Genomic DNA, 25,448 nt, shown 5'->3' with positions numbered 1-25,448 from the left:
TTGCCTTCGCTGTCGGCAACGTAAGCAAAATACTTCCACATTTCGCTTCGTGCATTTGCTTCTCTGTGTGCCTGTCGGGCTGTGACTGAAGGAGGAGGAGGACTGTGGCCAGAGAGCGAGCAGGCAGCAGAGAGGAGAGGGGAAAATCAGCACACCCACACATGAAGCTGACATAGGCTACTGCTCTTATTATCACAAGATCATTTCGCCAGTTTGCTTTAATGTGCGCGAATGATTAGATTATGCCCGCTGGAACATTAAGCAACGTGTGTACACCTCGCCCATGAGAGTGTCGCGGGAAATGACTGGACCCGTTCTACACTTGAGTCCGCTATCGCGCATACCGCTCTTCTGACTGGCTCCAAACTGGTGAAATCTCCGCGATGACGGGGTCGCGCTTATACCGGCACGACGACTTTCACACATGCAGGCATTAGACCACGTTCCGGTCATTTAGCGGTACAAAGCGCATGTGGGAAAACAGCTTTTGTAGGAAAAAGGGAAGGAACCTTGTGAGGCAGTCAGTCAAACAGACAGACAAACAGACAGTCAGTCATATATTCAGTCACACAGACAGACAGTCATATATTCAGTCAGTCAAACAGACAGGCAGACAGTCATATATTCAGTCAGTAAGTCAGACAGACAGTCATATATTCAGTCAGTCAGACAGGCAGACTTACACTAGCGTATCCACAGGGCGTCTTGGCGATCTTCTCTATGGACTCCAGAGCATCCAGGCCCAGCTGGAGGTAGGTGTGGTCACCTGTCGCCCTGAACAGGTACATCGCACTCTCTATGAGCTCTGTAACAAACACACACACACACACATACACGCACACACACACACACGCACGCACGCACACACACACACACACACACACACACACACACACACACACACACACACACACACACACACACACACACACACACACACACACACACACACACACACACACGCACACACAGCTACAGGTTGTCTGCCAGGTAGGAACGTTAACCAGTCTCTATAGAGAGCCGCAGGGATGACGTATTTTTGTAGGCAGAATGCGGAAGTCCCGAACTTCCTGGTTCTTCACTGTTTCTGTCTATGGGATTTTTGAATGGGTTTTTGCCGCGATGCTTCAAATACGGTCTCTGGGCAACGCAAGATTAATCAAACGCGAACCAGAGTTCCGTCAGATAATCTTCACACATGAGGACCACTTTCATGAGTTTTGTAGCGTAAATGCGAGCCCTAGAAGTAAAATGCTCGAGCTAAGCTAATCCAGAACTACACACTGTCGCATAGGCTTCCACATCACGTCAGCACTCAACCTGGACTGTTGTTGGATGTGTGCACTGATTACCCCGGGCTGAACGGGGCTGAACCAGGAGAGGGAAAGAGAATTTCCGTGTTCGCCCTTTGAAGTGGTGACGTTATTGACGTATATATCCCCATCGACTCAAAAGTGTAGTCTCATTTAGCCGTTTGCTAGCTAGCCGTCCTTTTAACGGCACGTAAAAGCTTCAAAACTCGTAAAAGTGGTCCTCGTGTGTGAAGATGATATTACTAAACACTGGTTCGCGTTTGATTAAGCCAGCGTTGCTCAGAGAGATTATTAGAAGCATCGCGCCAAAAACCCATTCAAAACTCCCATAAGTGAAAACTGTGAAGAACCAGGGCTGTTAGCATCGATGATTTCCGGACTCGTTACTGCGGCTCTCTATAGGCAGTAACACTTGTCTTCATAGCAGAGCTGGTTTATCCAGTCAGTCAGTCAGTCAGTCAGTGAGTTTGTGTAGTATTGTGATGTACGTCATGTACAGTCAGTCTAGTGCACTGACCTGGTGTCAGTGAGTTTGTGTAGTATTGTAATGTACATCATGTACAGTCAGTCTAGTGCACTGACCTGGTCTCAGTGAGTTTGTGTAGTATTGTGATGTACATCATGTACAGTCAGTCTAGTGCACTGACCTGGTGTCAGTGAGTTTGTGTAGTATTGTAATGTACATCATGTACAGTCAGTCTAGTGCACTGACCTGGTGTCAGTGAGTTTGTGTAGTATTGTGATGTACGTCATGTACAGTCAGTCTAGTGCACTGACCTGGTGTCAGTGAGTTTGTGTAGTATTGTAATGTACATCATGTACAGTCAGTCTAGTGCACTGACCTGGTGTCAGTGAGTTTGTGTAGTATTGTAATGTACATCATGTACAGTCAGTCTAGTGCACTGACCTGGTGTCAGTGAGTTTGTGTAGTATTGTAATGTACATCATGTACAGTCAGTCTAGTGCACTGACCTGGTGTCAGTGAGTTTGTGTAGTATTGTAATGTACATCATGTACAGTCAGTCTAGTGCACTGACCTGGTCTCAGTGAGTTTGTGTAGTATTGTAATGTACATCATGTACAGTCAGTCTAGTTCACTGACCTGGTGTCAGTGAGTTTGTGTAGTATTGTAATGTACATCATGTACAGTCAGTCTAGTGCACTGACCTGGTGTCAGTGAGTTTGTGTAGTATTGTAATGTACATCATGTACAGTCAGTCTAGTGCACTGACCTGGTGTCAGTGAGTTTGTGTAGTATTGTAATGTACATCATGTACAGTCAGTCTAGTGCACTGACCTGGTGTCAGTGAGTTTGTGTAGTATTGTAATGTACATCATGTACAGTCAGTCTAGTGCACTGACCTGGTGTCAGTGAGTTTGTGTAGTATTGTAATGTACATCATGTACAGTCAGTCTAGTGCACTGACCTGGTCTCAGTGGGTATCCCTCCCTCTTATCCACTGTGTATCCCTGAGGAATGCTGTAGAACTCAGGCAGGCCTCCAAACTGCCTCCACACAGAGTAATAGTTCTGGAAGGTTCTCGCTGCGCTGTCCAGGTTCCCCAACAGGGACTAAGACACACACACACACACACACACACACACACACACACACACACACACACACACACACACACACACACACACACACACACACACACACACACACACACAGAAACCCGAGGAAAGAAAGGAACAATGTCTGCCACTGCACTCTGCATGAATGTGTCTATGTGTTCTTGTTCAGCTGCCTTAAGCTCAATTTATGCTTCATCTGCCGACAGTTTTGAAACAGTCGCCGACAGAAATTAGGACTTGACTCGACACTTTCAAGTGTCGGTGAGCAGTGTCTGCAGGCACGTGCACACATAGACATCAAAGGGGGCTTGAGCCCCTGCCTTTTTTTCAGTCTGTAAAAAGTGCCCTTTTCTGACCATGAATGCATTTCTAATGGTGCTTTGTATGGAGATTGCCCTTTCCATGCCGTCACTGAAGGCAGCATTCAAAGAGAAATGCCTTTTCCGAACTCTCTTGGCCTTGAATGCACCATTTATAATAGGCTTCTGCATGGAGCAGTGTTTTTTTAAACCGCCCCTGAAGGCAGCAGGCAGCAGCCCAAAAACACATGTGGCCCGTCCCCGCCCACTCCAGCAGCAGTGCGCACTGAACTCCGCGAGACGCACTGAACTCAGCCAGACAGAGCAGCAACCACGACATGCAGCAGCACTGGCGCACACAGTCTGACACAGATATATAATATCAGTCAGTCAGTCAACGTGAATCAGGTATGTATGTTTGTCAAAACAAAGAATTACACAGAGAGCCACCCATTTGTTTCATGTTGAAATTTCGGCGGTACAGACAGGCATGCAGCAGCGAGGCGAGCAGCCTGTACTGCCGTTTTACACCCCGCCAGAGAGCACCAAACACAGCCTTCATGTGCTAGGAATGAGCCCCCAAAACATGGAAGTCACCTCGATGCTTTTTTATGCTTTTAAAGTGTGTGTCTAGGTGCCAGGGCACTGAGGGCAGGCCTCTGGTCTGGAGGGGATGCAAATCACATCTTATGGTGGTCTATGTAGCAAAAACGGAGTTAAATGACTGCAACTGTAATTCGGCTTTGTCTGATATCGATATGTATTCCGTAGCCACTAGCCAGTGACGACTGAGTGAGCCTCATTTATGGCTACTGGCCTGGGTAGTTGTGGCTCTTGTTCGACTTGAATGAATTAATGAATTAATGAATGAATTAATAAATAAATAAACCACCCAATAAATAAATAACCAAAATATAGGGAACAAATGCAGAATTGTTGCTCTTGAAAATATTTGTTTGTCAATGTGTCTCCTGATAAGGGCAAGGCTGTGTAGAGTAACAATAATGCTGAATTGCTTCTAGAGCTTCATCAGTGACAGAATACTGCAGACCCCTTCCACACAAAGTAACCAGCTTTTATTTTATTTATTTTAATATTATTTTTAATTCAAGCACCTTATTCCAGACGGGTTTTCTGATCTCCTCCTTCACTATTGGAAAGGGATGTTGTGTTGTTGAATCAGCAAAAAATAAACAATTTTCTAATACACCTTATCTAAATCTTCTGTCTTGCTTTTTAGAATTATGGTTAAAATGCATGGTATATTACAAGCCTCACTCAGTATCGTTCAATGTTTCTGCCTGTGTTGCTATCTCCTAAAGGGAGAAAAGGAGCAAATAAATATTGATGCTTAAATGATTTCACAACAGTATTGCAACAGCATGCAACTTTTATATACTAATATTATTCAGTTTGTGAGTTATTTTTCCGTGACAAGTCTCATCCTAAAATTAGATATTCCTCTAAATCTGGTTAAAATTGGAATATTTAAAATGAGTTATACCCCTAAATTGGCCTTCAAATTGCCTCAAATTTTCGCCGCCGCCCTCCGGACGGCAGCTGTAGTGCCCTTTTATGAATTTGAGCCCCTGCCCCTCTAATGTTCTGTGCACGTCCCTGAGTGTCTGCTACCTGGTGAGATGTCTGGTGTCGCTGACTACGTCATAGTATCGCACAAGTCTGATTGGCTATATAGACGGCACGCGCTTGACTTCCTTGTTGTTCCCAGAGAGAGAGGAGGTGAGTTGTGTGGTTGTGTGCTGTTTATATGCGGCTGCAGCCAAGTACGTTACATCTTGCCTCCGAGGTGGTTTCACTGTGCATTTCATTCCCTCTGCAGCTGCTTATAGCGTTCGAGTGTCACGTGACCGTTGAACCGAGGCGAACGTCTTCTGAAGTATAAATGAAACACCATGAGCGTCACTTTTTTTTCCGTCTGCGACCATGTGCTGAGCGACACTTTCTAACAAGTATAAATTAAGCTTCAGTGAGGTCCAATTTGACTTTATACCATAGGAAGTGAGGACATTTTGGCCGGTCCTCTTTCGTTATTTTTTTTATTATAATTTTTTTTTTTCTGATTTTCAATTTTACAAATTACCTGTAAATCAATATCGGCCATTTCCCGGAATTTTCCTTCACACCTGAGCGCTCGCATGTGTGAATATAGTCGTCAAATAGCCTGTATGTTGGGGGGCGGGGGGGCTTATTTGTGAAATAAGTTTGCTTGTCACACAATAAATCACACTCGTTTGACTTAAGAGTAGTATGTTGTATCCTTCACATTTGCTAACCAGTCTTTGAACTGAAATCTTTGAAGAAGTTGGGATCCATGTCTGATAGAAATAGCCTGGCTGGTTCGATGTTTATCCGTTCACCTGCGTCGCGTTGAAGCACTTTTTACAGACTGGCTTCGTTTGATGTGTCCAGGGGGGCTTGCCTTCGCTGTCAGCAACGTAAGCAAAATACTTCCACATTTCGCTTCGTGCATCTGCTTACAAGCGTTGGGCGGCTTGCAAGACTCTCAGAACAAGCCTTTGCCATTTTCGCTGTCTGTGTCCCTGTCGGGCTGGACTGAAGGACTCTGGCCAGAGAGCGAGCAGAGAGGGGAGGGGGGGGGGGGGGGCACGCCCACACATGAAGCAGCCATACCGCTCTCATGACAACCTAGAAACTGGTGAAAAGTCCGCGATGACGGGGTCGCGCTTATACCGGAAAACAACTTTCACACTCCAAGGCATTAGACTGCTTTCCGGTCATTTAACGGTAAAAAACGCCATGTGTGAAAACGGTTTTAGTGTAACTGTGCGTGTGCGTGTGTGTGCGTGCGTGCATGCGTGTGTGAGTGAGTGTGCCTTGTCACAGCGCTGTCGCCTCACAGCTAGAAGGTCCTGGGTTCGATTCCTGCCTGGGACGCTGTGGGTGCCGAGGGTGTCCCCCCCATATCCTCAGTGCCTACTGCCCAGGTGGGCTATCTGATCAAAAGGGCCTTTCTGTGTGGAGTTTGCATGTTGTCCCCTGGGGGGTTCCTCCATACAACATCGGTATGGAGTCGGACCCCCACTAAAAACATGCAGAAGATCGTCACCTGACCAGCGCGCTTTACACTGAAAAGCCGCACACTGCTCCTGGCTGCCCCCCGGAGGAAGGACATGCCTCCATAGCCGTTTTCCCACATGCGTACCGGAAAATTACCTGTAAGTCAATATCGGACATTTCCCTTCACACTTCGGCTCGCGCATGTGGGAAACTATCAGCGAATTTGCCTGTATGTTGGGGGGCGGGGGGAGGTTATTTGGGGGGTCGGCAAAACTCGAAGTAAGTTCGCTTGTCAGTTGTCACACAATAAATCACACTCGTTTGACTTAAGAGCAGCGTCAAGCCGCCAGCGTAATAAACACAGCCGATTTACCCCCTCCCCTCTCTGCTCGAGAGCAGCAGCCACACAGGACAGACACAGGCACACAGTGAGAATGGCAGAGGCTTGCAAGCTGCTCAACGCTTGTATGTATGTAGAGAAAGCAAATGCACGAAGCGAAATGTGGAAGTAGTTTGCTTTGATGTGCGCGAATGATTAGATGATGCACTTTGAAGAAGTTGGGATCCGTGTCTGAGAGAAATAGTTGCTGGTTCGATGTTTATCCGTTCACCTGCGTCGCGTTGAAGCACTTTTTACAGACTGGCTTCGTTTGATGTGTCCGGGGTTGCCTTCGGAAATCAGCAAGCTGACATACTGCTCTTATTAGGCTATCACAAGATCATTTCGGCAGTTTGCTTTAATGTGCGCGAATGATTACTGTTGCATCACGTGACGTGACGTGTCAAGATGGCGGCCGTGAGGCTCGCCCCGGTGCAAGCCGTAATATTGTGTCTGGCTCTTATGTCCTTGTTAATATATGTCAAAAAGGCGTCCTGTGTACTCATATACACCCGGCGAGAGCTTATATCACTAAGATACAATCTGGCTGCTGTAGATCAGTCACTGATCCCGACGCTACCAGAAGAGATCCAGGCGATCAACAACTCGCCTAGCTACCCGACTTCCTGGAGGGAAAGACCGGGGAGGAGCAAGCGGCGTGCCGGTGTCCTCTCCAGGTTCAGGAAGCGACCATACCGGCCCCCACTACCGGCCCTACTACTGTCTAACGTCAGATCACTGAGACACAAAACCGATGAACTCTTCCTCCTCACTCAAACCAACATGGATTTCAAAAACTGCTCTGCCTTCTGCCTGACCGAGACCTGGCTGGACGACACCGTGACGGACCAGGTGGTTACCCCGCCCGGCTTCACTCTCCACCGCGCTGACAGGTCGGCGGTACTATCAACCAAGGCAAAAGGTGGAGGTATCTGCTTCATGATCAATAACCTCTGGTGCAATAACAGCTCAACACTCGACTCATCATGTTCCCCACACCTGGAATACATCAGCGTGAAATGCCGGCCGTCTTACCTTCCCAGAGAGTTTGCTTCGGTGATCCTGGTCGGAGTATATATTCCACCCTCAGCCAACGCAAACACCGCCATCACCGAGCTTGCCAACTACATCTCCTCTGTGGAAAACCATCATCCCGACGCCGCTGTCATCGCGTTGGGGGACTTCAATCACGCCAGCCTGTCCACCGAACTCCCCAATTACATACAGCAGGTGACGTGCCCCAGCAGGGGCGATAACACGCTTGACCACTGCTACGTTGCCTCCAGCGATGCCTACCGCTCCTTCCCTCGGGCACCGCTGGGCAACTCTGACCACGCCATACTGCTCCTCATCCCCAAATATCGCCAGAAAATAAAATCCACCAAAGCCTTCAAAAAAACAGTAAAATCCTGGTCTGCTGCTAACATCGACACTCTGAAAGCCAGCTTCGACCTAACTGATTGGGACATCTTCAGTCCAGGTGTGGAGAGTGGCGCAGACGGCCTCGAGGAGGCATATGACGCAATCACGTCATACGTCAACTTCTGTGAGGACACACACATCACCACCAAAACAGTCAAAATCCACAGCAACAACAAACCCTGGTTCACCAAAGACATTCAACTCCTACGCAACAAGAAGAGCACAGCATACAACAGCGGTAATAAAGATCAATACAACATTGCAAATTCACAACTCAGATCAGCCATCAGGAAAGCAAAATCAGCATATGGAAAACACTTAGAAAATCAGATCACACCCAACAACACCAAAACAGTCTGGAAAAAATTAAAAAACATGACCAATATTAATAAAAAATCCCCACCCATATCCAGTTCTGATCCCCAACTTCCTGACAAATTAAATACTTTTTACACCCGTTTTGAACAGTCTCCAGTGCCCCCATACTCACCCCCCAGTCCTCTCCCCCCCCCCCCCATTTGTCATCACGGAGGAGGAGGTGAGAAGGCAATTTAAAAAAATAGATAGAAGGAAAGCTGCTGGGCCCGACAATGTCAGCCCAGCTACTCTGTACCACTGTGCAGAGCAACTCGCCCCCCCATTCACCAGACTATTCAACTCCATGCTACACCACTGTACTGTTCCGGACTGTGCCAAGGTTTCTATCATCATCCCAGTACCCAAATCCAATAAAATCACCTGCCTCAACGACTACCGCCCCATCACACTCACCTCTGTTATCATAAAATCATTCGAACGCATCACCCTCTCCCACCTGAAACAACTCACCTCCCCCCTGCTGGACACTCATCAATTTGCATACCGCCCCAACAGATCAGTTGAAGATGCTGTCAACTTAGCCCTGCACAGTTCACTACAACACCTAGACTCACCCAACACCTACATCCGCACCCTTTTCATAGATTTCAGTTCCGCTTTCAACACAATAGACCCGGTCAAACTCTTCCAAAAAATGACAGACATGAACATTCCCCTCTCCCTCTGCTATCTGATTAGAATTAGCTTCCTGTGGCAGAGGCGTCAGAGGGTCAGGATAGGCAGCCTCCTGTCCTCCCCTCTGACCCTCAGTACTGGTGCCCCCCAGGGCTGTGTCTTTTCCCCCTGGCTCTTCTCCATCTACACCAACCTCCTTACATCCCACCACAGCTCAGTTTCATTTTTCAAATATGCAGACGACACCACCATAACTGGACTCATCACCAACAATAATGAAGATCACTACCGGAACCAAGTGGCCCAAGCGGTCACTTGGTGCCAGGACAACAACCTACAACTCAACACCTCCAAAACCAAAGAACTCATCACAGACTTCAGACGGAATCCACCCCCCAAGACACCCCTCCACATCTCCGGTCAACCCATAACCACCACAGACACATACAAATTCCTGGGCACCCACATCAGCAACACACTCAAATGGGACAATAACACCGGTCACATAATCAAAAAGGCCAATCAAAGACTTTTTCACCTCCGGCAGCTCAAAAAATTCAAGGTCAAATCCAATCTACTCCTCCAGTTTTATACGGCCATACTAGAAAGCATCCTCACCTCATCCATAACCATCTGGTACGGCAACCTGGACAGTCACTCACGCAACAAACTCCAACGAATAATAAAAAAAGCTTCAAAAATTATAGGTACCCCACTCCCATCACTAGACACTCTCTATCATAAACGGACAATCACACGAGCACAAAAAATAGTTTCTGACCCATCTCACCCAGCCAATCACCTGTTTCAACTGTTGCCCTCTGGACGGCGCTTCAGATCACTCCCCACCAAAACAACACGTTTCAAAAACAGTTTTTTCCCCACTGCCATCAGGTTTCTAAACTCCACTCACCCCTGACTCACTCACTCACTCACTGCATACCTCTCCAGCAATGTATATGTTGAATGTTCTGTATTTATGTTGTCATATGTCTGTCTATGTAATGTAATGTCTCATGCTGACACTATATTCATGTGCTAACAATTGCTGTACCGAAAGCAAATTCTGCCGACTTGTTGTGCAGTCCTTAATAAATGAATCGGAATCGGAATCGGATTAGATTATGCCCGCTGGAACATTAAGCAACGTGTGTAGGCTACACTTCGCCCATGATTGAAGGACCGCTGTCACGGAAAATGACTGGACCCGTTTCCACTTGCGTCCCCTTAAGAGCATACCGCTCTTCTGACTGGATCGAAACTGGTGAAATGTCGGGGACGACGGGGTCGCGCTTATACCGGCACGACGGCTTTCTCACATGCAGGCATTAGACCACGTTCCGGTCATTTAGCGGTACAAAGCGCATGTGGGAAAACGGCTCATGGGATAAATGCAGAGACTAAATTTCACAGCGCCACTCAGCATGTGTGTGTGTGTGTGTGTGTGTCCTGCCGCTGACACGTGTGTGCATGCGGTGTGGTGATTTGTGACAATAAAGACGGGCTTGTCCATCCACGTTTCGTTTAGTTTCTAAAGTAGATTTTCAAAATCATGATATTTCCCACATATTGCATTATTTCCAATAACTGACCCAAGCCTACCTCAGGGTTCATGTGTATATAATGTAACAACTGTTGTCTGTAAAAACTAGAACGACCACAACGCGGACTTATGCCTCCGCCATTAGTTCATTCTTGAGTCCAAATCGACGTCAAGGCGCTCCTGTGATGTTGCGTTACAGAGCTTGGAAATTGGGTGTGTGAGGTCACAGTGACCTTGAACTTTGACCACCAAAATGTAATCAGTTCATCCTTGCATCCAAGTCGATGTTTGAGCCAAATCAGAAGAAATTCTATCAAGCCGTTCTTGAGATATTGCGTTAACCAACATGGGAATGCCGTTTGTGAGGTCACAGTGACCTTGAAGTTTGACCACCAAAATGTAATCAGTTCATCCTTGAGGCCAAGTTAATGTTTGAGGCAAATTTGATGAAATTCCGTCAAGGCATTCCGGAGATATGGCGTTAACAAGCTTGAAAATGGCGTTGGAGAGGTCCCAGTGACCTTGACCTTTGATCACCAAAATGTAATCCATTCATCCTTGCGCCCAAGTCGACGTTTGAGCCAAATTGGCAGAAATTCCATCAAGCCGATATCGCTTTAACGAACTTGGGAATGGCATTCGTGAGGTCACAGTGACCTTGACCTTTGACCACGAAAATCTAATCAGTTCATCCTTGAGTCCAAGTCGATGTTTGAGGCAAAGTTGATGAAATTCCCTCAAGGCATTCGTGAGATATCGCGTTAACAAGCTGGAAAATGGCGTTTGAGAGGTCACAGTGACCTTGACCTTTGACCTTTGACCCCCAAAATCTAATCAGTTCATCATTGAGTCCAAGTTGATGTTTGAGACAAGTTTGATTAAATTCCATCAAGGCATTCGTGAGATATCGCGTTAACAAGCTTGAAAATGGCGTTTGAGAGGTCACAGTGACCTTGACCTTTGACCACCAAAATCTAATCAGATCATCCTTGAGTCTAAGTCGATGTGTGAGGCAAATTTGAATAAATTCTGTCAAGCCATTTGTGAGATATCGCGTTAACAAGCTGGAAAATGGAGTTTGAGAGGTCAGTGACCTTGACCTTTGACCTTTGACCACGAAAATCTAATCAGTTCATCCTTGAGTCCAAGTCGATGTTTGAGACAAATTTGATGAAATTCCGTCAAGGCATTCCTGAGATATCGCGTTAACAAACATCGTACGGACGTACGATGTTTACGTACGCGGACGGACAAGCCGGATCCATAATGCCTCCGGCCTGGCTATCGCCGGCGGAGGCATAAAAATGCAATGCTCTGGTGGTCCGCGGACCACAGTTTGAGAACCACTGCTCTAGACAACTGGGAAAGACAGACAGCACCCACAATACATGAGGCTGCAAAAAGACTGTGTGTGTACGTGTGCGCGCGCGTGCGCGTGTGTGTGGGTATGAAGTTCCAAACGACTCAATAAACATGCGCAGCTATCGACTGAACGTGTCACACAACGCATGCTTTGACACCTGAGTAGCAGACTTAACATAGTCAATTTCGTTACGCGTTCACACACACATGCGTTCGCAGTTTTTGATACTACGCGACCGGATCTGAAGTTCCAAACGACTCAATAAACATGCGCAGCTACGACTGAACGTGTCACACAACGCTTGACGTGTAGTTTCCCCATTGACTTGTAATGGTCACGCGTGTACGCGTGCTCTTACGCGCTCTGACTGCGCACCCCGCGTACATTTACGTGTAAAATTACGCGTACATTTACGCGTAAATGTATGCGTAAAGATGTACGCGGGGTGCGCAGCCAGAGCGCGTAAGCGCACGCATGGAGATAATAGAACAATGTTGTCACGCTCGCGGACTATGATGTGCGCAAACTACATCACGCGTAACAAGCTGCGTAGCACAGCTACTTACAGCGTGTACACGTGTGACCAGTGTTGGAGAAATTTCGTTACGCGTTCACACACAGTGAACAGTTTTGGCAGTTTTGAGTGTTACGCAACCGGAAGTGTATCTGCATCGCACACAACAGTGCGCGTACATGAACGCGTTACGTAGTTCTGTTCTGTTTCTGTATTTCTATTTAGCTGTTCCATTTTCAGCAGTAGATGGTGCCAGTGACCAAAATATTATCCACAATCCAATTTCCCCACAGTTTACAACATAAATCGCCCATTTATCTTCATATAAACAGAATTGAAACGTGTAATAATGGATATGAGTCGGTAAAAGAGTTTTTCATGCTGTCAGGACTGTACCAGTTGACAACTTGCTTCTACCATCCAGCCGCAAGGGGTCAGTTAAACCTAACTCGGCAATCCCAACACAACCTATTTATACTACAGCTGTTGGGTCTGCATCTGTAACATGGTGTCATTCATTCACCAAATAAAATAAAATAAAACAACTACGGTAATAAAACAACTATAAAAACAGTTTTACCAACTCATGTATCCATTATTACACGTTTTAAATGCTGTTTATGAGGATTAATGGGCGATTTATGTTGTAAAATGTGGGCCCAAGGGATTGTGGGTAATCTTTGGTGCTGACCACAGAATAGTCTGCAAGCAATCTTGGGACAGAAACCTGCTAGCGACATGCTTGATCAACTGGTTGGTTTGGTCACTGGCACCATCTACTGGATGAAAATGTAACATAGAAAGAAATAGAATAAAACAGAACAGAACTACGCGACGCGTTCATGTACGCGCACTGTTGTGCGCGATGCAGATACACTTCCGGTTGCGTAACACTCAAAACTGCCAACGGGTGTGTGTGTGAACGCGTAACGAAATTTCTCCAACACTGGTCACACGTGTACACGCTGTAAGTAGCTGTGCTACGCAGCTTGTCATTACGCGTGATGTAGTTTGCGCACATCATAGTGCGCGTACGTGTGCACGCACACATGTTGCTGCGCATGTGTCAGTGAATAATGACGTTGATAGGACTTCATAGTGTGTGTGTGTGTGTGTGTGTGTGTGTGTGTGTGTGTGCGTGCGTGTAGCCTACCTGCAGCCCGGGCCAGAAGGCCTCCAGAGACTGGAACACAGGCATGGAGACGGTGCCTTTGTGCATCTGGACCCACAGGTACCAGTCATCGAAGCGGGTGTAGTTCTGAATGGAGCGGTCATAGTCTGAGCACAGAGAAACAACACTACATGTTAGAATAAGTGGTGATTATAAGCACTGATTGTACAGAATGTATTGAGGTGTGTTATCCTACATGCCATGGCCTGATTGAATTCATACTGTAACTTGGGGTTCTGCCTAATTTCCCCCACAAATCACTTTTTTTGTGTAAATGTAAACTGGATTATGTTCTGGAAGTTATGATGTCTGTGTGTTTTGTAGTGTTTGATTATGGATGGATTTCATCTTTATTGTGGACTCAAAACTAGCTATGATTTAGATCAGGGCTTCCCAGACTTTTCTGTAGTACCACTACGTACCAAACCACTTCACAGGGACCACTTCCACTGCGTATACCCCCCCCCCCCCCCATAAAATAACATTTGATGATCTAACCATGCAATAGCAGCAGAAAGGCTAAATAACAATATAAGGCTACTAGCTGGTTCAAAATGGACACACATGGACACTCTCACACACACCTGCCAACATTAGGCTGTGAAAAAGAGGACCCCTAGAAAAAGTTGTTTCCCTTCGCCAAAATTTAGCCTAACTTTGGAATGTTATTTAGCTACCTTCCTTCCTGACAAGCTAGCATAACATGGTACAAATCGATTCCTTAAGTCTTCTAGTTTCATATGATACCAGAAACTTCACTCTGGCTTTAAAACAGCCTACTGCAGCCTCTGAAAGTAAATGTTCAAAATTGTGATGTTTCCCAAGTATCACGATATTTGCGAAAGTCGGCCCAATCCGCCAACTACTCAGGGGTAATGTGTATGTAAAAACTGTCTAATCCCGAGACGAGGGGAAACGGGGAAAACAGCCTCTGTTGTTTACGGTAGTTTGTCGTCAGGCGTGTGCGGAGCAGAGCCGTGTATATAAAAGAGTCGCGACATCTCCATTCAATCCAATGGACCAGTTTTTTTACTCTCAAGAGTTCCAGGAAGTAAGGTCCTGGATTAAGCAGCACTGTCGAGTTGCAGCAAAATGGATAGTTTGTGTTGTACTTTGAAAGTTTTTTTTAAATCAAATTCTACATACCGGTACTTCAAAATACTTTATTTTAGCATTTAAAAGTACCGCAAGACCCCTTCCTGGCTGTTCATTGGCTAATGAGTCACGCATTTTGGTCCTCCGCTGACACCACTCTCTCTCTAGAGGACACTAGTGCGGAGGAGGACAGCGACACGTATGAGGGGGCGACCAATCAAATGAGTTTGGGGCGTGGTTTCATCTAAACTGGGTGAGAGCAGAGAAAACATTTACAGCTGCAGAAGCACCTCTATGCTCCTAGCCAGCCAAACAGCCTGCACACGATGCCTTCAGGGTCTGCACGTAAAGTCTGCATGTAACTGTCTCTCTCTCTCTCAAGAAAAAAAGAGTCACGTGAGTGTGGCGTTTAAGGCCATCTGTAATCTGTCACTACAAAAGAAATAAACTGGGTGTGTATTACTCATTGTATTACTGGACAGACATGTAACTAACTTTACAGTCTGATCCATCTTACAGTGCTGTAGTTTATATTTTTATTTTTGAGACAGGCAAATGTCTCAAACATAGACTGATATCACAGGATGTTGTGAAGTACATGGCTATATAATCTGTAAATATTTGATTATAAAAAAATATATATGCTGTATTCTGTTCATAAAATGTTTTATATTTTTTGAAAGATAATTCATTTCAAATGGTTTTTATTTATTTTTTAACATACGGTATTTAATTTTTTAATATATTTCATGTAGCTATTTTAGTCTGTGATATCTTGAAACCGTGGTATTTTTGTCCGAGGTTATCATACCGTCAAAAACTCATACCAGCACATCCTTAGAATAGATACCATTTGTTTATAATATCGCAATCACAATCGCAAATCGCAATATTGTCCACAATAATTGCAAATCGCACCTTTTCCCCAAATCGTGCAGCACTAGTATACACGCACCCTGGAACATGTTGAGCAGCTCCTCGTCCTGCAGCAGGATGGCTCCTTTGACCAGATACTCAAAGTAGGAGTCCACCCCCGCTCCGATGCCTGCGTCCTGAGCCACCCACTTCTTAGACAGGACGTCGATATGGTTACCCACCTGGAGGGAGAGACAGGTAGAGAGACAGACACACAGATGGAGAGAGAGAAAGAGGGTGAGAGACGGGCTTTTTTCAAAAAGATGTTCATATGGTTAGTTGTCAAGAGAGGGAGAGGCAGGTAGACAGAGGAGTAGGAGTAATAATAAATAATAATAAATGTATAATAATAATACATTTTATTTGGAGAGGCCTTTCAAGACACCCAAGGTGGCCTTACAATGAATATAAAAAAAGCTCTGCATATAAACCATAGACAGACATCGTCTTCATTATTCCAAGTCCAGGTTGCACAAGATCTACCCTTCTGTCTCACCACTATGTGATAGGTGTCGGGTGTCAGAGGGTACACTATCCCATGCTTTTTGGTTTTGTCCTTCACTATCTGGATTCTGGGCCAAAATATTTGATTGATACTCTAAGCTAAGGCTTATAGAATAACCCTTCAGCCGGAGGGGGAGCTCGCCATCTTCGGCTGCTCAGAATCCTCTCTGCTCCTCTATACGGCTGTACAACAGTCTCTGACGCAGGGGACGACTGTCGCCAAGAGACTCATTCTGAAGGAGTGGAAGTCCCCCTCTCCACCTTCTTTTCAGCTGTGGCTGACAGACATGGTCTCGGTTATACATATGGAGAGACTCCGGTTCCTGAGGAACAATTCATTTAGGAAATTCACAATGATCTGGAACCCATTTCCAGCCTACTTAGATGAGGTTAAGAGCGACAAGTAACTTGCTCAGCTGACTTCTCATGGACCCCTTGCATGGGATTCCACACACATTTCTTACAAGCACATAGGCACTACCGGTAGCGCCATGTTGTAACATTAATGTTGATATACTGTATGTTTTTTTTTTTTTTTTGTCTGAGCCTGTTTTTATTTTCTATGTTCTGAAAATTAACATAAAATGTGAAAAAAAACATTGTCTGTGCTGAGCAGAGTCTATATATTGTCTGTGCTGAGCAGAGTCTATATATTGTCTGTGCTGAGCAGAGTCTATATATTGTCTGTGGGTCCAACAACTACAGAGATGAAGAGACTACATATAGGAACAAAATCAACAACAACTTATCCTTGAACAGTGACAGACAGACAGACAGACAGACAGTCAGTCAGACAGACAGACAGACAGACAGACAGTCACTCAGTCAGTCAGTCAGTCAGTCAGACAGACAGACAGTCAGTCAGTCAGTCAGACAGACAGACAGACATATTACCAGTCCGATGTCAGATCTGGTGTTCCACAGGGCCCTGAGGGCTTTGCGGGCAGCGTTCTCGTACACAGGGTCCCCGGTGAGGCGGCTGAGCGTGGAGAACTCGAGGATGAAGGTGCCCACCCCGGCCGTGCAGGTGACGGGCGTCTCCGCGGGGCTGACGCCGCGCAGCAGGTTCACCGTGCCGTACGGCATGCCACTGGGTGTCTGGAAGGCTGCAGGGGGTCACAGCAGCACTCCATCATCACACTAAACTCATTTAAATGACTGCTGTGGGCGAGCTGCAGGGCGGGCGAGGCTGCGAGCCCACGCAGCGGGCGAGCCTAGGAATCCAGCACGCATAGCGGCGCGCGAGATTGCTAGTATATAAAAGGGTCAGTGGGCAATCTCTCTCTGTTCTGTGTGTTCTCTGTTTCAATTTTTGTCCCACTGATGTCATAGTGATGTCATGAGAGCAAAATCATCTTATGACATCACCGATGAGGTCATAGGCACTATGATGTCATAGGCACTGATATTGTGGTTTTTGGTTACACTCGGGCAATTGTGACGAAGTTGAGCTGTGCATGCCAATAGTGCAGGCGAGGCTGTGGGCGAGAATCAAGCGTGTGAGATGCCTAGTATGTAGACGTTTTTGTTTTCTTGTGTTCAGACATAGGTTTATAGATGTTATTTATTTACCTTGACAGTTTCGACGAGTCAACTCTCGTCTTCTTCAGAAGCAGTCGCACTGACAGCTGGGTATGACGTGTCAACCAGTTGCTTTTCAGCAACTGGCTGCTTGCTGAAAAGCAACTGGTTGACACGTCATACCCAGCTGTCAGTGCGACTGCTTCTGAAGAAGACGAGAGTTGACTCGTCGAAACTGTCAAGGTAAATAAATAACATCTATAAACCTATGTCTGAACACAAGAAAACAAAAACGTCTATGTATAAATGAAGACATGATGAACATCATTGATGCCTAGTATGGTTAAAACATCCAAAACACGATTGTGTGTATTTAAGAGATGAACGCAACACATGAATAGCCTAATCATTTGTGGCACTTTTCTGCACATTACAAAACATTGACAGCTCACACCAGTGTAAACTACATCCGTACGTTTATTTAAACACCCCAGCTTGCGTGTGTGCGTAAATTTGTGCACATGCATGTGCATGCATGTGTGCGTTGCACACGTGTGCGTGCGTGCGTCATGTACCTGGCAGCAGCTTCCGGGCAGCGTCCTCGGCCATCCTCAGCAGCGGTCCGGCACACGGCCAGGCGGGCTCCAGCTCCGCCCCGCCCCGACCTGAGAGCAGGTGGGCCGACAGCAGCCCCCCAACCACTACACACACACACACACACACACACACACACACAAAACAGATTTCATTTCTGCCGATGTGACAGAGCGATAAAACGATGGTTAAATGAAGCTAACCCTGGGAGAACATCATTCAAGCCTGTTTAAGTAGGCTGGCCACACTGATCCATCAGACAATGGACAGAACAGATAGACTGATAGATTTATGTCCGTTGCATGTACAAGTAACCTACTTGTACAGCAGGTGGCGGTAAGCACCTTGAAGGTGTCAGCGACCCGCCTATAAACCGAGAGAAGAAGAAAGCTGGCGTCAGCTAGCTGTTAGCTCTGTGCGCTACGTTACTTATGTGGCAATAAAATGCCACAGAATGACCAGATTAGATGGTGAAATCAGACGGTGACATTGACTATCATGTTGTACAACAGCGGGAGGGTGTACCGTAAATTCCGGACTATAAGCCGCGGCTTTTTTCCCGTTTTTTGGCCCCTGCGGCTTATATAACGGTGCGTCTTATCTATGGATTTTTTCAGAAAAAAAAAAAAAAATACAAATAAAATCTCTCTTTTTTAGCACTCTTTCTAACTATAAATCCACTTCTGTTTTAATTTCCTCTCTTGCCCTCTTTTCACCACACCGCGGACACTGTGTGCACTGTAAAAATAAACAACGGTGGTGTTGTGTTATGTTGTTTTGTTGAAATGTTACGGTAATACGGTAAATGGGAGCTTCCTCAAACAGCCATCTCTTTCCCGACAATCCCCTCTGTGCGTGACCACTTACATATGGTAATTACGGTAAGCAAACGGCCACTCGGCCATCAACTCCCTCCCCCGACTACCAGGAGAAAATCACAAACTTCGGCGAATTCACACAAAGGAAGATCAAGGAATATTCCATCGAACCGGAGCAGATCATAAATATGGATGAAGTGCCTTTGACGTTCGACCTGCCACTCACTCGGACTGTTAACAAGAAGCGCCCTGGAGGATTCTTTCACCAAAAAAAAGCTTTGCTCGTTCTCGACAGCATGAGAACGAGCAGTAGAAGCAACACTCTCACTTACCATGGGGAAGGTACGCAGAAATTCACACGACGCAGCTTTCAAGTTGAAAGCAGTCAATCTCGCATTAAAAGAGGGAAACAGAGCAGCCGCGCGTAACCTGGGCATCGATGAGTCAATGGTGAGGCGTTGGACGGTGCAGCAGGAGGAACTGTCTCAGCACGGAATATTATAGGAGTGTGAAAACATCCACAATCACCAACGGGTTCCAAAACGCTGGACTGCTGCGGGATGAAGAGGATGACGCCGCCACAGCTGGCGCTGAGGGCCGTCAGAGGCTTCAGAGGCTGTTCGATGCCGACAGTGACGAAGAGGAGTTCGTTGGTTTTGAGTGACAATGAAGGAGAGAGGAGAGTGGTTGACGAAGCCACCCTGAACCTGTTCGTTTCCAACACTGAAGATGAGGACTTTGGTGGTTTCAGTACGCAGGAAGAAGAGGAAGACGAGGATTAGTGACTTGACTTCTCTGGTTACAGGTTTGCTGCACATATAGCCTATTGTTGTGTGATTTTGTCTGGGGATTAGTGACCTGACTTTTGTTTTGTTTTGTTGAAATGTTAATAAATGGGAGCTTCCCCAAACAGCCATCTCTTTCCCGACATTCCTCTCTGTGCACGAACCCTTTCATATGGTAATTAAACATCAAAACACCCGCGGCTTATAGACCGGTGCGGCTTATAGAAGAAAAAAATAGTAAATTTTGGTCCCGCGGCTTATAGACCGGTGCGTCTTATAGTCCGGAATTTACGGTACATACACAGCATTAATTATAGCCTCCTTCACCGCCTCGGCCGCCATCTTCTTTGAAAAGCTGAAACAAATCTCGGAACGCCTCCTCTCGAGACCTCGACTCTGATTGGCTAAACGGACAGTGACTATCCGACCATCCGATACGTCCATCCAGAAAAATTTCATCCCTCTTCAACTTTCTGTCCATCAAAACGTACGCAAATTTTCTGGATACGTACGCTTCTGAGTGCTCCACGGACAGTCGGACAGCTGTCATTGAAAATGAATGGAAGTGAACAGAGAAATGAACGCACACGGACAGACACCACGGATCAGTGTGGCCAAGGCCTAATCTTACAGTTACAGTTTTGTTTGAAAGAAAATGTCATAAATACAAATATAGCATGTTTTACATAACCTAAGTTGAAGTAGTTTTCTTATTTTGCCCAGTGAATGTGTACATTTTGAAAAGCATTGTATTTACAGTACTAACTAGTCTCTTCTACATAAGGTGAATAGTAAGATTTACTGCTTGCTCCAAAATAAGAATGCTACATGAGAGCTAACGCAGAGACACAACGTTGAGCTCTCCCTCTTTCCCTCCCTTCCTCTTCAGCTGTTCCTGACAGCGCACACACACGCACGCACGCACGCACACACACACACACACACACACAAACACACACACACACACACACACACACACACACACACGCACACACACACACACACACACACACACACACACACACGCACACACGCACACACACACACACACACACACACACACACACCTCTGATGTTGGTCTCGAACACGGAGGCGTTGACGTCGATGTCGAAGTCCACGGTGTCCTGGAGGAGCGACGCCACGCGCTGAAACTCTGTCTCGTTCCCCAACACCTTCAGAACACAACAGGCAAACAAACAGCAAGTTCAAGTGCAGAACTGCAGGTTACTTGACCCTTGTATTTAGCGCTGTTGCAATTCTAATGAATTATCTGCGTCTCTGCTCGTTTGTGAAGCGGTAGTCTAATCAGCTTGACTCTGTGCTGAGCCTCTGGCAACCTATCTTATAGGTCACGCAATATTAGGATAGCCTATTTAATATGCTATTAATGATTGCATTCAGGTCACACAAGATTAGGCTATTTAATAAGCTGTTAATGAATCTATTTATTTATTTGGCATATTTCCAACCGGCCACTGTGGCCGTTGACGTTTCAATAGACCCTTTTCACGGGGTCCATTTTGTGTGGAAAAGGCAGGGTAAACACAGGTGCAAGCAAAACACTAATGAGGGTTTCCAATTTCCATGAGTGTAAGTTGGAAAGCCTCATTAGTGTTTTGCTTACACCTGTGTTTACCCTGCCTTTTCCACACAAAATGGACTCTGTGAAAAGGGTTTATCTGCCGGCTCACGGCACGTCATACCGGCCAAAAGCCGGTAATTGCCGGCTAACGGCCGGGACACACATCTTGCATGTGCGTGGCGTGTGCGTGTGCGTGGCATGCTTGCTGCGGCTGGCACGCCCGCGGCATCCACACAGGCAGCGTGGCTGGTGCGTGGCAGCTGCTGCGCTGCTGTCTGTCTGCCAACTGTCTTCCTATAGAGTTTACCTTTTATTAAATTTGCTATAAACAATACAATGATGATTTTAACTGAAGATCGCTTGGGCTCACTTCAGAATCGAGGCAGTGTGATTTGTGTGTGTGTGTGTGTGTCTGTGTGTGTGTGGTGGGGAGGGGAGGAACGAAGCCACGTCGTAGCCTGGTTTTCAGAGGGCAGGAGAACTGCAGCTGTGAGCTCAGCTCATCCTCTCTCTCAAATCAACCCCTGTAAAATATCATTGTAATGTCTTTTTGTGTCTATTTGTGTAGAGACACGCGCGCGGAAAGCTGAAAAAATAGGCTTCGCTTCTATTCTCTAGATGACGCGCGTCTCACGCTTGCAAGACACGCGCCTGAGACGCGCGTCTGATGCCGGTGGTGTGTCTGCTGTAACCTGTTAACATGGGCGCCGAAATGAAAACGCCACGCAGACGCACAGCACACGCAAGATGTGTGTTCCGGCCGTAACTGAACAGTCTAGCAGCTTCAGCCCTAGTCTATGCTTTAAGCTAGACTCTAGCTCAAAAAGACATGAAAAGGGAGTCAGAACAAGACAACGTGTCAACACAGAAAGTCAAACTGACTCAGACCTTACCAGCAGAGTGTCGAGAGCATCGATCAGAGTCAGAGAGAAACTGTGGGGAGAGAGAAAAATATATAATTTTATTCATTATTACCACAATTACTTTTTAAAGTTGAAATGAACCCAACGGAGCCCAAGAAACCCCATTGTATTTGCTATGTTTATTATTCTTATTATTCTTTTTCTTATTCTTGTTCTTCTTCCGTAAAACTGTATACACGCACATAGCACATTGCACATACAGTAGGTTGGAAATGTCACCCACTACTCAGAAACAAAAAATTACACCAATCTACCAATCTTTGACGATATAACAGACAGTCCATTTCACGTTTTGAAATGATGTAATGATGCCCTGGGCCCAGCCCTACACACAACCCTTCCAGACCTCCCTTGGGGCCCTGGGCCCAGCCCTACACACAACCCTTCCAGACCTCCCTTGGGGCCCTGGGCCCAGCCCTACACACAACCCTTCCAGATCTCCCTTGGGGCCCTGGGCCCATCCCTACACAGAACCCTTCCAAACCTCCCTTGGAGCCCTGGGCCCAGCCCTACACAGAACCCTTCCAGATCTCCCTTGGGGCCCTGGGCCCAGCCCTACACAGAACCCTTCCAAACCTCCCTTGGAGCCCTGGGCCCAGCCCTACACAGAACCCTTCCAGATCTCCCTTGGGGCCCTGGGCCCAGCCCTACACAGAACCCTTCCAGACCTCCCTTGGGGCCCTGGGCCCAGCCCTACACAGAACCCTTCCGGCAGAATGCGAATGGATCTGGTGCTCACATGCACCTGGAGGTCAGGTGGAGAAGGTCGGCCCAATGACAGATATGACAGATATTTACCATATACTGTATATATAATATCAGGCTTGAACCCGTGGTATTGCCGCTTGCGGCTATATTTGTTGTTTTTTCTTAGCATTATCAGTGTTATCAAATCATTAATCACTATTGATTACAGCCCAAGCTTTGCCTGGGTCCAAACCTTCCAATCCACCAGTTGTCTGCTTCTGCTCTGGCATTGTGACATGCAACAACGATTTCCTACGTTGAAGAAACGACTTGTCCAATGAACGCAGAGGGGGACTGACGATTAGCCAATCAGAGCCAATAAATCAACGTAACAGGATTAACGCCATTGTCAAGCAAGCTGTTGTCAAGTGCGCCGGTGGCCCTAATCGATTAACTGTTGGGGGGGGAAAAATCATTTTTAAAGAAAGAGAGACCAGAAAGAGAGAGACCAGAAAGAGAGCGACCAGAAAGACAGAGAGAGAGAGAGGTGATGCCATCCTACCTGCCCCAGGTGTCCTGTCCATCACAGGTGAGTGGGCGGAGCTCGTCATAGGGATAGGCGTTGTCAAGGTAACTGTTGTAGGCGTGGTAGAACATGGACTTGATGCGCTGTCTGGAACATGAAGATTAGAACAGCAAGTCAAGTCACAACAAATCCACCCAGCAAGCAAAATTCCGCCATGATGACGTCTTTCAGTGACGTTCAGGACGTGGCCAAAACACAGCCGATTAGGAGGATGATTTAGACGTCTATGCAGGAACGTTGTTGAGCTGACGTGGAAATATGACGTTACCACGAATGGGCATATTCAGTTATTCTGTTATGTACACAGTGTGTATTCAGCAGCTTTTATACATAGAAGTATGTCCAGATTAACAATAAAAAAAAAAGCGTCTTTGAAACCACGATCTCCAGCTTACCAGCCTGCTACGCTATCTGTTCGCTGAAGTAATCAGTCGTACGTTGAAAGTGATATAGCCTACCGTTTCAAAACATGTACCCCCTTGTTCTTTTTACAGCGCTATCACATCCGTGGAGTCGTAGATGATAGTTTTAAAAACGAAAAGGTAATTTCATTCAAACCAAGAATCATTGAGGGTTCCCTCAAATTTTACAAGTCTCTTCTCTGTTGTTGTCAAAACAATCTGGCAGAAAGATATGCAAGTGAGACAATTGCAGGATTCCCCCACAATTCATTTCCTCCCGCCTCCACGAATAAACCGTTTGTTAATCAGCGCAGATTGTTCCACAAGGATTTGGGATAAGAATAGACCAGACTGAGAAATATGTGATTTATTTGACATCTAGTTATCCTCATGGATATTTTAGTGGTGAGCGAAGTTAGTTGGATAGTGATAGAGTGATACTCTGGGCCAAATCTGACTTGTCATGATATGACTTGAGCTGGCTCTCTCCATTCGTCCAGGTTCATTTGTCCTTGCTTGCTGGGCAGTCCAGTATGAATTTAATATCTTAATGCAAAATAAACATCTAGGAATCGTGTGTGTGTGCGTGTGTGTGTGAGAGAGAGAGAGAGAGAGAGAGAGAGAGAGAGAGAGAGAGAGAGAGAGAGAGAGAGAGAGAGAGAGAGAGAGAGAGAGAGAGAGAGTGTGTGTGTGTGTGTGTGTGTGTGTGTGTGTGTGTGTGTGTGTGTGTGTGTGTGTGTGTGTGTGTGTGTGTGTGTGTGTGTGTGTGTGTGTGTGTGTGTGTGTGTGTGTGTGTGTGTGTGTGTGTGTGTGTGTGTGTGTGTGTGTGTGTGTGTGTGTGTGTGTGTGTGCGCGTACCTGATGCCAGCCATCTCCTCCTCACTGAACTGATGATGAGCCGTCGCATCGTACAGCAGCAGCACAGCCAGGGCACTGACCGCGAGTGCGAGCCGCACGGGAGCGCGCATGGGGAGGATGACGAAGACAAGAGAAACCCGACACAAACTATCAACACTAAACTACAACAGGCAAACTAAAACACCGCGGGAGAAATGCGAAGAGATACAGGTCAGGACAGCTGCTGTCTGTGTTGTTGTGCAGCTCTCAGGAAGTAGGAAGTACGTGCGCGCATGCGTAGTGTGGTCAAAGAACTTTTATGGAAAGAAATGACAGCTCCATATTGCCCCATTGCAACATCAGCGCCCAGCAGCCTCCGCCATTTTTTATTTTTGGAAGCGTGACAGCGCCAAAAGAACCTCGCACAGGCTCGCAGTGGTCAGCTGCGGTAGCGCGGGCCCCTATAATCAGCCTCTCTAAACAGTAACTCAACGGGAGAACACTCTAAACTTTGGGGATTCACATCTTTTCTGGGCGTACTGCAAATCTTGATTGAAGTGGTGTAGTGCAGGGATGTAAAACAAC

The 25,448-nt window shown here is 46.4% G+C and overlaps 1 protein-coding gene across 1 annotated transcript in view; it reads right to left on the bottom strand.

Moving 5' to 3' along the window:
• Nucleotides 1-25,034, bottom strand: part of LOC310795186 (ER degradation-enhancing alpha-mannosidase-like protein 2) — a 28,364-nt gene extending 3,330 nt beyond the window's left edge. Inside the window, exons 1-10 of the mRNA XM_083657240.1 lie at nucleotides 24,885-25,034; nucleotides 23,602-23,712; nucleotides 22,323-22,362; nucleotides 20,914-21,019; nucleotides 18,225-18,350; nucleotides 17,023-17,234; nucleotides 15,665-15,806; nucleotides 13,597-13,721; nucleotides 2,741-2,885; nucleotides 684-805 (exon numbers count right to left, since the gene is read on the bottom strand). Coding sequence (XP_083513366.1) covers nucleotides 684-805; nucleotides 2,741-2,885; nucleotides 13,597-13,721; nucleotides 15,665-15,806; nucleotides 17,023-17,234; nucleotides 18,225-18,350; nucleotides 20,914-21,019; nucleotides 22,323-22,362; nucleotides 23,602-23,712; nucleotides 24,885-24,994 — 1,239 coding nt within the window. The 5' untranslated portion in view covers nucleotides 24,995-25,034. The remainder of the gene's footprint in view (nucleotides 1-683; nucleotides 806-2,740; nucleotides 2,886-13,596; nucleotides 13,722-15,664; nucleotides 15,807-17,022; nucleotides 17,235-18,224; nucleotides 18,351-20,913; nucleotides 21,020-22,322; nucleotides 22,363-23,601; nucleotides 23,713-24,884) is intronic.
• Between the last annotated feature and the right edge of the window lie 414 nt (nucleotides 25,035-25,448).

The sequence above is a fragment of the Poromitra crassiceps genome (assembly GCF_964638095.1).
Source record: "Poromitra crassiceps genome assembly, chromosome: 20".
Classification (NCBI taxonomy): domain Eukaryota; kingdom Metazoa; phylum Chordata; class Actinopteri; order Beryciformes; family Melamphaidae; genus Poromitra; species Poromitra crassiceps.
This window is presented reverse-complemented; position numbering and strand designations above follow the sequence as displayed.